Genomic DNA, 14,236 nt, shown 5'->3' with positions numbered 1-14,236 from the left:
TCCTTCTATCTGAATCCTGCTGAAGCCCAGCCCAAAGCGCATGTCCTCCTGGCCCTAGAGGGCAGACCTCAAAGTAAGTAATTTGGTTCAAGTATGGATCAGGGACACCAGACCAGGCCCTGCCTTCCAAGGCCAGCTCAGGCTCCAAGGGGGCGCTGGCCCAGGAACAGCTCTGGCACAGGGTGTTGGAAAGGGCTCCAGCAGATGGATCAAGCGCCCACTCCATGCCAGGCACTGTCACCAGACACTTGGCCAGAGCTTTGCCCAGTGCGGTCATTTCACTGGGCAAGTCCTCCGTTCATAGTCCTCAGGGTCAAAGGCAGGCCTGCAGGCAGGATCCTCACCCACCTTCCCTTTTGCAGGCAGAGAGGAGGGCAGGGCAGGAAACTACCATATGTCCACAAGCTCGCAGTGGTGCCTGAGGCCATACCAGCCTCATGGAGCACCTGGGCGGGGTGAGGCAGGCCTGGCACCAGCTCCAGAGAAAGTGGCCTTCACCTGGCCAGTAAGAACAACCCCTGGCCCAGCAGGTGCTCACACTTCTTCACACCTAGAACCTCTTTCTCTTTTCTGATCTCATTTCGTTTATCCCTCCACCTGCCCTGGTCAGGCCCATGGAGGACTAATATCATCCCCAGTTTACAGATGAGGAAACTGAGGCCCAGAGAGGTGATCTCTCTCGCTTCATACACAGTTAGTGGGAGAGCTAGGGCTGGACCTGAGGCTCTGGCACTCCCGGATGTAGCTCAGCCATGCCCACCCTGCCAGCCCGGCATGACATGGGCACCCATCAGAGGTTTTTGCTAACCCTAAATTGAGACCCATCGCAGCCTCCAGGGGCCCTTGGGTTCTAACAGGAGTCATACACTAGTAATATTAAAAATTAAATATTAAAGGACATTTCCACCTAAAGCACTTAGCACAGTGCCTGGTATACACTGCTCAGTATGTGTAGCTATTATCTATAATAATAAAAGTGCAATATGCTAATTAGACCTGATGTCCTTCCGAACGATGTTCCCACGAAGCCGGGGCTGCAGCCGCAGGATTGAGGAAGCGGCCGCGGCTGTGAGGGAGGGATCCAGGCAGCCTCTGTGGCTGCGAAGGCCTGCTCTTGCACGAATTTTGTGCATTGGGCCTCTAGTTATTAATATTAGCTCATTTAATAATCTCACATCCCCATTTTGCAGATCCCTCATGGGGGAAGTGCCAGGCTCCAGGTCATGGTTATGGAGTGCAGAGCTCACCTGGCCTCTGCCTTTGGGGTCCCAACCCCCACACCTGGACCCGCCCTATGTTACAGAGGCCAAGGTTGAACCTGAGCACTTTAAGAGCCCAAAGCTGAGCATGGGGAGGGAGTGGCCCTAAACCCAAGGCCAGGCTGGAGCTGCATTCTTTGGGGGGAGTGAGTAGCCGCTTGGCATTTTCCCTTTGATACTGATACAGGCATTTTAATAGCTGCAATGACCAGGCGGGTGATGTTTCAGCTGTGGCCACGCGGGGCATTCCAGGAGGCCCCGGCTGCCCGTAGGGGCAAAGCAGGAAGGCTTCTCTGTGCAGAACGGCTGGGGTCCAGCCCAGGGCCTCAGAAAGTTTTCCACCTGCCCCTGAGCCTCAGCCTGGGGAGTTCTCTCTAGGGGTCTCAACTCAGGTGCCCAAGTAGGTGAAGTTGGCCATGGCAAGGGTACCGTGGTGACCTGAAGAGCACACGCCCCCCTGAAAGGGGCCACCATCACTCAGCACCACCCGACGGTTACTGTGGCCCAGTGTTGCCAGGTCCTCCTATTGTACAAAGGATCAGAAATCTGGACCTTTATGCAATTCTCCTGTTTTGTAAGCAACCGATATTTATTGAGCATTTACCATATGCCAGGCCATGTTCTAGCACTTGAGGATGTGGCAGTGATTTAAAACAGACCAAAACACCCATGTCCTTGTGGTACTTACTTTCTAGTTATGGGGGAGACATTAAGCAAGAAAATTAGGCACCAACAACAAGAAAATCCTAAGGAGAAAACAAAACAGGGAGGAGGGATAGTAAGTATATTGCAGGAGGGCACCAAGGATGAGGAAGGCCTTATAGAGAGTGAGCCAGGTGGTTAGCTATAAAGAGAACATCCCAGGCAGAGAGGACAGCACGTGCAAAGGCCCTGTGGTAGGAGGAAGCCTGGCATGTGCAGGCACTTCAAGGGGGCCTGTGAGTCACCCTGGCTGCCATGCTGAGTGGTCTGTGGGGCAAGGGCAGAGGCAGGGGATTCATCAGGAGGCTGTGGCAGCCATCACACCAACGTTGATGAACCTTGGACCAGAGGGGGTGGGAGTGGTGAGACGGGGTCAGATCCTTGTCTAGAAGGTAGAGAGCAGGAGTTGCTGACTCATGGGTGTGGAGTGAGAGAGAAGGAGGCATCACTGATGATGTCAAGGTCTTGAACAATGGGCAGGCTGCCGGTGCCATTACCTGTGGCGAGGGAGGGGCAGGCTGGGAAGAAGGGGTAGAACATGAGAAGCTCAGATTTGCTGGCTAGTTTGGGGGTGCCTGCCCTTGGCGATGTCAAGTGGGCAGCTGGATAAGTGCATCTGGAGGAAGGTCTGGGTTAGAGGTGCAAGGAGCAGGGCATGGCCACATACATAGGTGTCGAGGCCATAAGACCAGCGACAGCCCCAAGGAGCCAGTGCGGAGGGAAAGTGGCGAGACTGGGCCCTGCGGGTCTCCAACATCGCGAGTCAAGTAGGTAAGAAGGAGCCAGCAGAGGACACTGAGGGAGCCGAGTGGCGTCCTGGGAGCCCAGTGAAGAAAGTGGTCAAGAAGGAGGAGTGAGCAGGTGCTGAGATGAGGTGGGGGCTGCCCACTGGGCTTAGCTACTCAGAAGTCACCGGTGGCCACAGGAGGGCCTCTTGGGGGCAGGGAAGGTAAGAGCTGACAGGAGCTGTCCAGGAGGGAGCAGGAGGCTACACTGTCCATCAGGGAGTTTTTCTAGAAAAAAAAAAAAAAAACTTGACCAAGAGAGGACTTTTCTTATCTTTTCTTGTATATTTTTTATGATGGGAGGATCAACAGCGTGCTTGCACAGTGATGCACATCAGGACTCCTTTACGAAGGACGGCTTAATCCCATTCGAAGCCTGTTTTCGTAAATACATGTTAATGGGAGCACAGCCCTGCTTGTGTTGCTTTCGAGCTATCTATAGCTGCTTTACGCCGACACAGAGAGTTGAGTGGTTGTGACGGAGACTGTATGGCTCACAGGGCCTGACATAGTGACTAGCTGGCCCTCTGCAGACAACGTTTGCTGACGAGTGGTGTAAGGGATCCAGGCCCAGGGAGGCAACAGGTGTGCAGTGGGAGGGAGACCTGCTGCTGAGATGCCCTGGAGCAGGCGGAGGGGAGGACCTGCTGAGCAGGTAGGGGGTTGGCCTTATCTGGGAGCACAGACGGACAGGCAAGAGGAGATAAGGGGCCCTAGCCAGTTTGGCTCAGGGGATAGAGCGTCGGCCTGCGGACTGAAGGGTCCCAAGTTCGATTCTGGTCAAGGGCATGTACCTTGGTTGCAGGCACATCCCCAGTAGGAGGTGTGCAGGAGGCAGCTGATCGATGTTTCTCTCTCATCGATGTTTCTATCTCTCTCCCTTCCTCTCTGTAAAAAATCAATAAAATATATTTTTTTTTTAAAAAAAAAAGAGGAGAGAAGGGGAGTGTGCCCACAGGTGGGCGGTGTGTGTGGTGGTGGGACCTCTGGGAGGCCTCTTCTGGCGGCTTCTGTTTTCTCAAGGTCACCAGGTGACCGCGTGTTGGGGTTGGGGAGAGAAGGTGTGAGAACTACTAGGACAGGAAGGTGAGGGAACTAGGGCAGCACAACCCGCTTGCTGGGCTTTGCGCTGAGATAATGATCATGATTGAAGTGAAGCCAGTCACCAAGGCCGTGCACTCTCCTGGCTTCCTTCTGCTGCATGGGTACCAGCGTGGGGTCCGTGGAAACATTCAATCCACTAGGTTTGTGGCTTAGCCAGGAGAATGTGCTGAAGGGAAGGGTATGCTGGCGGCCCAGGCTGTAGCCAGGAGAGTGACTGTAATCACTGACACTGAGCAAGGAGGGACGTGAAATGTGGTGGGTGAAGGACAGTGAGAAGATGCCCGCAGGCTGGAGGGAGCCCGGGGTTGAGGCGTTGGGAGGAGGGAGCTGCAGAGACGGTCAGTGGGCGGACTTGAAGCCCAGGCTCTGGAAGGGGTGTGGCGATGTCGGGATTTAATACTTTTCAAAAATAAACACTGTGCAGGCCAAGAAAACCCACCCACACCCTGAATGCAGCCAGTTTCCCATCTCTGTCAGATGTCTCCTTCCCTTCTTTTTTCTTAGATATTTTTATTGATTTCAGAGAGGAAGGAAGAGGGAGAAAGAGAAACATCCATGATGAGAGAGAATCGCTGACTGACTGCCTCCTGCACACTCCACACACTGGGGATCAAGCCCACAGCCCCGGCATGTGCCCTGACCTCCTGGTTCATAGGGCGACGCTCAACCACTGAACCACACCGGCTGGGCTGTCTCCTACCCTCTTGATGGTGTCCCTGGCTCCCGATCCGCCTTTCTATCCCAGCCCTCTCTCCGGAGCTCCAGAACCACACGGCCCTGCCCACCTGGGCTCCTCCACCGGGGCAGCCCTCCAGCTCAGCTTTTCATCTTCCCACAAGCCTGCTTTTGCCCCTGTCCTGTCCCCATGGGGGCATCTTGGCAGCCATGTTAGAGCCTGGTCCTACCCTCTCCCCACCAGGCCCATCCTGTGCCCTGAGCATTCCTCCCCCTGCACATCCCTCCCCTTGTCTCCATCCTGCCATGCCACACCGCAGACCACTGTGTCTCTCGGTGGCATGATGACTGTGACAGCCTCCAGAGAGGAACCTCAGCCTCCAGCCTTCTGTCCGTCTCCATCTCCAGGGCCCAGCCCGCGCTTGGTCTCTTGTTGCTGTTGAATGAGTGACAACCCCAATGGTTGCAACCTGCAGCCAGAATGCTGCACACTCAGCTGGCTTTGGCTTGTCAGTCACTGAATGGCCTTGTCACTTAGCAGACTTCTGTCACACACCTACTGTGCGCCAGGAACAGCCACCAATAAGTGTCTCAAGAGCCCAAGGTCATTGGTGGGACGGGAAGTCGATAGGTGCGGTCCCCAATGGAACGTGGCGTTGGTGAGCGGGGCTCAGAGCCGGGCATCATGGGGCCTTTCACCAGACTTTGTCCTGGGAGGGCACGTGTTTGCCCAGCGGCCATTCTGTGCCCACCTGTGGCCGAGCCTCAACATCCATCCACAACGTTTGTGCACCAGTCTCCCTTTTCTGAGTGAGGGGCTCCCCTTTGAGACTTCCTCCCTTCCTCCCCTTGTCTCTGCCCGTCCTCACCCTGCCTGTCGCTGTGCTCCCTCTCCCGGGGGCATTTGTGTGCACCTTTCTCCAGCAGAGTGGAGTGGACTTTGCACCAAAAGCCTGAGCTCTTGTCCCAGATCCATCACGTACTAGCTGTGTGACCTTCAACAAGTCACTCTGCCTCTCTGAGCCTCCATTTCCTTAAGTAAAAAAATGAGTTAAATTTGTTAGATTGTGAAAAATAGATGTGATTCTCTGTATAAAGCACCCAGCTCAGTGCCAGTGCAGGTCAGGGCTGAGCAGATATGAGTTTGCACCAACCAGAGGTGACGCCTCATCCCACTACACCTCCCCCTCGACCTTTCTTTACGTCTCTCCTGGCCCACCCTGAGTGGCAGACGACACAGTAGTTAAGTGCTGGAGAGCTGCTGGTGGGGGCCAGCTGGCATCCTCACTGTCCACATGTCAGGGACTACTGGACGCTGTCAATCAGGGCCAGCCATCGTGCGGGCCCCATGCGGCCAGATCTCCCAGTTTTCCAGAGAAATTAGAAATGCAGATGTGCATGTAAAATCAACCTCTTCAAAATATTGGCAACAAATTCAATGAAAAAAATATCTGTGGGAACCAATTAAAATACATCTAAGGGCCAATTTGGCTCGGGGGCTACCAGCTTCAACTGCTGCACCAGCTTCGGAGAGTGTGGGTTCAAGTCCCAGCCTTGCTCCTCCCCTGACCTTGGCCAGGCTACAGGCTGCCATCTGTGCTTCAGGCTCCTCACCTGTAACATGAGTGCAGCAATAGCTAACATGTACCGAGGGCTTTTCTTTCCTCTCAGTAACCCAGTGAGGTAGGGACTGTTAGCAGCTCACCGTCCGAGGCCTGAGCGTGGACCCAGGCAGCCTGGCCCGGAGGCATGCCTGTTAACCTTTGTGCATGTGGCCCCCGCCCAGGGTGCTTGTGAGAACTGAGGTGCTCAGCGCACCACGCTGACAGCGTAAGCACCCCAGGCACCGATGCTCCTGGGTGTGTGCATGTCTGTTTACAACCGTGGCAATAGCAGCTCCTGGTGGGCAGGGGGTGCCCCCCTCTACTTGTGGCCACCTCTTGGGGCCTTGCAGGTTAGCTCAGTGATTTGCAAGCTGGTGAGGAAGAGGTTTGATGGAGGCAGAGGACCTGCCCAGCCTCCAGCCCACCACTCCTGCCTGGGCCTCGCTTGAGAGGGACACAAGAAGAACAAGTCACTGTCCCTGCCCCGGGATCCAGCAGGAGCCCAGACTAGCCAGGAACCAAAGAGCAGAGAGCAGAGAGAAGCAGGCCATGGGGCCCATGAGTGAGCGGTGCGGGAAGGCCGCAGTAAGGCCGCAGCTGGCTTGCAGGGTCCTGTGATGGGGGTTAATTTCTTCAAGAGCGCTCCGAAGACAGCAGACACTGAAATTAGCTAGATGGGACCTTTCCGTCTGCTTCTTATTACCCAGACGTCCGGTGGCCAGTCTTTGATCCAGGAACAGCCCTCCTGCCAGCCCCCAGGGCCCCTCTCCCACACCCCCACTGCGCCAGCCCACAACGATTCCCGGCGCTTGGCCACCAGGACTCCCAGTGACTCCTCTCCTCTGTCTTCTTGTGCAGAAATGGAAGCTCCACTCTCGGAGGCGTCGAGAAGCCCCGAAGACGTCTCCAGGGTGTCACTGCCCACCAGGTAAGGAGCCTGCGAGCGGGGACTAGGACGGGACGCCCGCCAGAGGCCCTCTCATGGGTGTGCTCTGGCCACACCCTGCTCGGGGCATTGCTTTCCATTTGAAAGATGGAATGGCAATATCTGTGGTATTGCCTTTCCTCTACTCATTGATCGGCCCACCCATCCCCTATCCATCATTCATTCATTCAAACATTCATTCATTCATTCATGAACTCTCCTATGGGCCTTCACCAGTGATGGCGAACCTATGACACGCATGTCAGAGGTGACACTCGAACTCATTTTTTTGGTTAATTTTTCTTTGTTAAATGGCATTTAAATATATAAAATAAATATCAAAAATATAAGTCTTTGTTTTACTATGGTTGCAAATATCAAAAAATTTCTATATGTGACACGGCACCAGAGTTAAGTTAGGGTTTTTCAAAATGCTGACACGCTGAGCTCAAAAGGTTCGCCATCACTGGCCTTCACTATATGCACCACGTTGTGAAATCAGACAAGATGATGGGCATGACTACGTTTTGCAAACCCTGAAGGGTTATGCAGCATTGACGAGAAGAGAAGCCCAAGAGGGCAGGGACCAGGCTTATCATGGTCACTGTTACGCGTCCAACTCCTGACACATAGTGGGCCTACAAAAGTGTTTGTTACTGGAACGAGTGAAGTACCCCGATTGTAAAACTCCCCTGCCCTCAGGCGCGTGCGGGCTTCGGGCGCTTCGTGCTGTGTGGTGTGGAGACGAACTGCACAAACGCACCGAGCACACTGCTCACGGTCAAGGTGATGCGGCGCAACTGAGCTAACCAGGCCAAGCTGGATGCAGGTTCTGCTCCCGCATTTACTAGCCCTGTGTGGGCGGGTCACTTCCGAGGGCACCCCTTCTAGTGCTTGTTCCTCTGCGCAGAGCGACCCGCTCCTCGCCGCGCCTGTTCATCTGGTCACAGCTATGTACCGAGTCCCTGCTCTGTGCTGAGCGCTATGCTGCGTGTTGGGTTCAATTTCATTGCAAACAGTTAATAATAATAAGTTAGTTCATCCGGACTTTTCTAGGTTGCTGACTATTATTATTAAGGCATGAGAATGACAGATGAGCAAGTTTCATTGTTCCCATGGTAACTGGCATGGGCTGTGCTTTTGGGGGGATGAGGAAGAAAGTCCCAAAAAAGGGTTGGGGGAGAAAATAATCAAGTCATCACAGGGGCCTTCCCGATTGGCTCAGTGATTTGCAAGCTGGTGAAGACAAGGTTTGAGGGAGGGCAGAGGACCTGCGCAGCCCCCAACCCACCACTCTACTCCGGACCTCTGCCGGCTCAGAGTGTGGCCCCTCGATACCACCGTGGGCAGGTGGCATTGGCAGGACACTAACTGAGCTCTCTGGCAGGCCCTCCATGGACAGAGGGGCCGAGGAGCCCCAGGAGCCCTCACCATGGTTCCCAAGCCAGGGGAGAGGGGCCAGCATGTATTGAGCATGTGGGAAGGGAAAGGACAGCATTTGCTGGAGCATGAGTGGCCGAGGTGGGAGTCACAGTGCAGGGGGGCTGCCACAGGAGACGGTGGCACCGTGATGCGATTCAGCTGGCCCCAGGCAGAAGAGGGTCACCTGGGTTAATTAAAAGGGTGTCCAGAAGCCCTGGGAAGCTCCCTCCCTCCCTCGGGGCCCAGGAGATTGAGCCCTGGGATCTGGGAACGCTTTGGGGAGAAGAATGCCAAGATTAATGAGATGCGATGAAGGCAAGGCTGGCGTGGCAGGCCGGGCAGAGCGGCTGTGGGTAGCATCAGGGTTTCGAGGGCCACCCACGTTTCAAATCTTCGTGTCTGGCATCTCTGTAACTCTGGTCAATTGCAGTTGGTCTTTTTGCTCAGGGTGTAGCATGTTGGGGAGGGGCAGGAGATTTGGAGCCATGAAGACACGGGTTTGCATTTCAGCTCTACGTTTCCCAGCTGTGTGGCCTTCCGAGAATTATTTGCCCTCTCTCTGCTTTGGTTGCCTCCTGTGAAAAATGGGGATAAATTAGTCCCCATCTTGCAGGTAGATGGCGATGATTCAGAGAGATCATTGTGGGAAGTATTGAGCACCTTTCCTGACTCCTACTGAGCACAATTATTTCCCCCTGAATTCCTCTTGCACTTTAAAGACGCTCAGAAATCCTCATGAGGCACCATATCCTGATGCTGGAGGCAATGTGGGCTGCACATCTGTGGCAAGACAGAGGCTTACCCTTCTCTCCTCCCTGCCTGTTTGGGCTTCGCATGCCCTGCCCCTGTCAGGGTGGGTGCCTAACCAATAGGTATCAATTTTGTGCTTGGGAGAGTCTGGCTTTGGTGGTCCTGGGAGGCTGGGAGCTGGGAACGATGTGGTAGGAGGGAGGGAGGATTTGGAAGAATGAGAGTTTGCGTGGGACCCCGGGCTCTTGGGTGGGGAGGAGAAAGCGGCGAGGCAGCAGGAGCAGCTCAGAGATGGTGGGGAGGAGGGGCACATCGGGGTGAAGGTACACGGGGAGGGGCCACCAGCAGGGAACGAGGTGTCCAGGAGATGGGAGGAGAGCGGGCAAGGACTTCTGGAAGGGGTGTCCGGGGTGTTAGGGAATTCCCCAGAGGGCAGTTTGGCCTGAAGTATAGACCAGAGCCAGGCAATTAACACTGAGGGCATTTAAGACAAGACCCCAAATGGAGGCAAAGTAGGAAGGAGCGAAGTTCTGGAAGGGCTGCACCGGGCGCTCAGACGATAGAGCCCCGGAGTAAATGCATCTGCTAGGATGGGCATCCCTGGACCTGCCTCCTGGACCTGCCCCCTCTGCCCAGCCCGAGGCTTCTCACCCACTGAGGCCTACGGGCATGTGGCTGCCAACCTGTCTGAGAAATGGCAGTTGCCACTGCCCCTCATTGAGCACCAGTTGTGTGCTGGGCGCAGTACTGAGCACGTCTCCAAACGGGTAGAGTGGAGTTCTGACATCCTGCAATGGTTGCAAGTCCCCACACGCATGGGTAAAGCACCACTCTCGCTCGTCCACCTAAAGCTGCCTCTCCGAGTATTTCCTTAGTCAGGGGTCAGAGTGTAACCTCTTTAGAGCGCCTGATACTTACAGAAGGACGTAGGCAACTGCAAGCGCCACATACAGAGTCAAAGCCTCCTTCCTTGTGTCTTGCCAGCATCTCATATTGTGCCCCATGCCTAGTAGATGCTCAAGGAATGTTCCATAACCGATCAAGAACCATCGCCGGGTGAGTGGACTCTTTCTTGTGTTCTCCATCTCCCCTCCGGTTGGTTTCTGGTGCCTCGCCCACTTGGAGAAGGCCCTGAGTCCTGCCTGAGGCTGAAATCACAGCAAATAAACACACACTCTTCCTGCCCACAGTGGCCACTGAGATTGGAGCCGGGAGCCCGAGCCCAGGCCTGCCCCAGTTTGCCTCTGAGACCCGCTGGGCTGAGGTGGGAGCCTGTGGTGGGTGTGTTCTTCCCTGTGGCAGCCTTGGGCCCTGGGTGGCATCCAAAGGGCTTGGGACACATAATCGTGGGCAGAAAACCCACCTCCTTCCCTTCCTCCTCTGACCTTGCCAGCATCCTCCCAGGATCCTCCCTGTCCCAAAATAGCCACGCACTGGCTGCAATCTGGCTGTGTCCTGCTTCTGGCTGCCTGCACTGCTCCAGGGGATGATGGGCCTGGAGGCCGGGACGGGATGCCAAAGGTCGGGCCTCGTCAGGAGGGTCACGGCTGCCAGAAGTTCAGAGGAATAGGTGTGGGCCGTTTGCAAAGCATATGGCCTGGCGGGACAGAAGGGTGTTGGGAGCAGATACACAGACCGTGGGACTTCCTAGGCCACTTGAAAATAACACAAAGATCAGGGAAACTCTCCCATTCTCTCCCTGTTCTTAGTAACAGAGGAGGAGCAGGACAATATAGGCTCCAGGCAGCAAGGAAGCAGCTACTTCAGGGCCGCCACGCTGGGGCTGGGTGGGGCTGGCAGTGTGAGGGATGCTACGTGCGGACACACGGAGGGAACCAGGACCAGCAGAGCTGCGGGAGCGGGTTCCTCCACTGTCTGGGCTTCATCTCTAAAGGGAGGACTAGGTCCGTGTCACACACTGACCACCAGCCCAAGAGGTTGGACGACCATAGTGGGGGAAGGGTGACCTGGTCAGGCCTGTGCGTAATGCCCTCGCCAGGTGTGGGAGAGGCTGCAGCCATGATTTAGGGTATGCTAATTAGAGGTATGCTAATGAGAGGCATTCTAATGAGATGTATGCTAATGAGAGGTGCAGATGAAGTGTCAGGGATTCCACAGGAGCTTGGCCCTCTGGGAAAACGTCCCTGAGGAGGTGGCACTGGAGGCTGGAGACAAGGAACAGGGAAGCAGGTGGAGGCAGAGACACAGCTGCCACCATAACTCTAGACCCCAAATACAGGACTCCAACAGGGAGGAGGGAGGTCCCCTCCTTGCAGGCTGGAAGACAGTGGTCCAGGGAAGGGGGGCTGGCCTTGCCATGGTCACCAGGTGGCTTCTGTCTCTGGGCTCCTGTCACTGCTTCATTCTTGCCGTCCCCCTGGCCAGCATGGAAGGGGGCGGGGGGGGGGGCAAGAACTCATGCCCAAACCCTGAGAGCAAAACTTGAAGGAAAACAACCTGACCCGCATCGCTTCTGCTCCTGTCCCATCGGCCAGCACTTAGTCGCATGGCCCCCCAGGTCCCAGGGAGCCGGGAGGGGTTTTTGCTGGGTGGCCACATGTCCAGGTACAACTTAGTTACTCTGGGAAGTGGGAGAACAGTTATGTAGGGACAGCTCACAGTCTGCACAGAGGCCCTCCCGGGGAGGCAGCCGCGCGGACAAGGCTCTGGGAGTGAGAAAAGGGCAGGGCTACCCGGGGCAGGCAAGCAGGTGAAGGGGCACAGAAGCAGTGATGGGAAATCAGGGTGGGAAAGGCAGCCAAGGGCCAGGCCGAGGAGTTCCGGCTCAGCGCCCTCCGTTCAGAGGGAGGCAAAGGGTTTTCGCCCTGAGCATGATTGGTTGGTAATGGCTGCCCGAGGGCTGTGCTGTGTCGGATTCTGAGGCTGAAAAGGTGCAGCAACCACTGAATGATTTGCGCTGCGAATGCCTAGCCTGTGCCCTGGCTTTGTCACCCTGTGGGAGATGATGTTGCATCAGAGAAGGTTTGGGGAATAGGGATAGGACCCGGTCCAATTTGAATTCTAGAGCCAGAACTAGCAGTGATGTGGACAATGGCTTGGAGAGCTGGAAGCCCCTTGCAGCAACAAAAACGTCTGAGATGCCATGAACAGGGCTCTATTTTCTCATGTGTTTCCATTTACGTTCGCGCGGGAACTGCCTCTGGGGCTTGGTTATTTTCCATAGGTGGTGAGAGCTGGTGTCCGCACGTCCTGAAGCCCTGTCTTTGTCTAGCCTTGCCCTGTTTGCCCTGGCACCCGTTTTGCCCCCAGCAGCCTCATTGCATTTACATGGGCAGGGCCCGTGGCCAGAGCTTCTGTCCCCAGCTGGGCCCCTCCCGCCTCCCCTGGGCTCAGCGGAGCAGAGTCACAGCCCCCCTTTCTTTGTGGTTCTCCGTATTTCAGACTCAGCTAACCCAGAAAAGGGAGACTGCAGAACAAAGTGTCCCTGGTGCCACTAATAAAGAAAAAGATTGCAGGGCTGATGGCTGCTTTAGGGAGAACATTTAAACCAAAGAAAGACTGTTTTCAGGTACCTCAGAAACTCTACGTGCAAATAATCGCTGGGGTAATTCTGAGTCGTTCGTGGCTGTTTCTTAAAGTGCATCCAGCCTGGAAGAGACCCTCCTATTCCAGGAAGAGACCCTCCTATTCAATGCCCACTCGCCCTTGTTTTGCTTCCGCCAGAGGGATGGGCTTTCATGTGCTGTGTCAGCTTCATTCTCCCTCTCCCACCCCACCACCTCCTCCTGACTCTGCAGTCCTGTCTCACAGCCCATCTGACCTCCCAGACACCCAGGCACCAGCCCATCGGTGTCCCCTTCTCCCTCACCCACTGCACTCCATCAGCTGCTGGGTCCTATTGATGCCACTCCTTCGCTCAAGAACCATCCATGACTCCCTAGTGTTCATACACCCCCACCCAATAATCAGCCCATGTTTGTCTCTCTAGTCCAGTCTGTGGCCAGTCTCCCGCTACGCTGTACTCCTTTTCTCTCAGTAAAATTGGGCTACTCACCTGCCCTGCCCACACACTGAAGTCTCACCTGTCACAGTCACTCATGCCGGTTTGATATCTGTGTTCTCTGTTTCACACCACCCCTCTCCACCGCCCGCCCCCACACCCCTCTGGCCTACTACAGCATCCCTGCAGCTCCTTCCACCCTCCTCTCCTCCCACAGCCTTTTCAGTAGTTCTGCAGTTTGGTTACTATGCTAGCAGAATGCCTCGTGTGTGCTCAATGTATAATCCAGGCAAAACCACCTACTGGGACAAGTAATTTGTCTTCAAATGAGAAGTGAAAACAGACCAAAATGTGTACACCTGCAAAGGTTTCTCCCTGGCCACGATCATAAACCATTTGATTTCAATTCTGCAGGCGCTTGACAGCAAAGCTCAGAATGAGGCTCTTACAGAGAGGAGCTTTTGTGGGTTTCCAGCCGGGGAGAACCTTCCCCACCTACGAACCACACTGGGCCACCTCACAGGCCGCCCATCCTCCAAGCGCACGCGCTGAAGCCAGCGGCTGCCTCCCACACCTGACCCTTTCCCAACATTCCCTGTCCTGGGGGGCGGCACCATCACCACATGGGCCCGGCAGTGGGCTGGAACCTGGCGTCTGCCCGGAGGCCGCCTTTGTCCTCATGTCCCATCAATCACCCAGCCCCACTGATCCCACTGCGCCGATTCCCTCCATCTTCACCACCGTCACTCCTGTTCAGGCTGCCACCATCTCCCACCTTATTCACATCAGCAGCCCCTAACGGGCCTCCCACAATCCCTTCTTCACCCAGAAGCCAGGTGGCCTTTTTAAAATTAATGCATCACCCTAGTTAAGCATGTCAGCGCTTCCCATCGCACTTAAGATCGAGTTCAAATCCCTAATGCGGCCTGAGCCCCTTCAGGCCTCCCCCGGGCATGATCCCTTCTGCGTGCAGAGTGACACCTGTGATGCCTGTGACACCTGTGATGCCTGGTGATGCCTGTGATGCCTGGTGATGCCTGTGATGCTGG

At 55.4% G+C, this 14,236-nt stretch overlaps 1 protein-coding gene across 1 annotated transcript in view; it reads left to right on the top strand.

Annotated features, from left to right (window-relative positions):
• COL13A1 (collagen, type XIII, alpha 1) overlaps positions 1-14,236 on the top strand; it is a 126,683-nt gene that overhangs the window by 10,891 nt on the left and 101,556 nt on the right. Inside the window, exon 2 of the mRNA XM_014530363.1 lies at positions 6,988-7,057. Within this exon, the coding sequence (XP_014385849.1) occupies positions 6,988-7,057 (70 nt within the window). The remainder of the gene's footprint in view (positions 1-6,987; positions 7,058-14,236) is intronic.

Source organism: Myotis brandtii, unplaced genomic scaffold (assembly GCF_000412655.1).
Source record: "Myotis brandtii unplaced genomic scaffold, ASM41265v1 scaffold735, whole genome shotgun sequence".
Lineage (NCBI taxonomy): Eukaryota > Metazoa > Chordata > Mammalia > Chiroptera > Vespertilionidae > Myotis > Myotis brandtii.
This window is presented reverse-complemented; position numbering and strand designations above follow the sequence as displayed.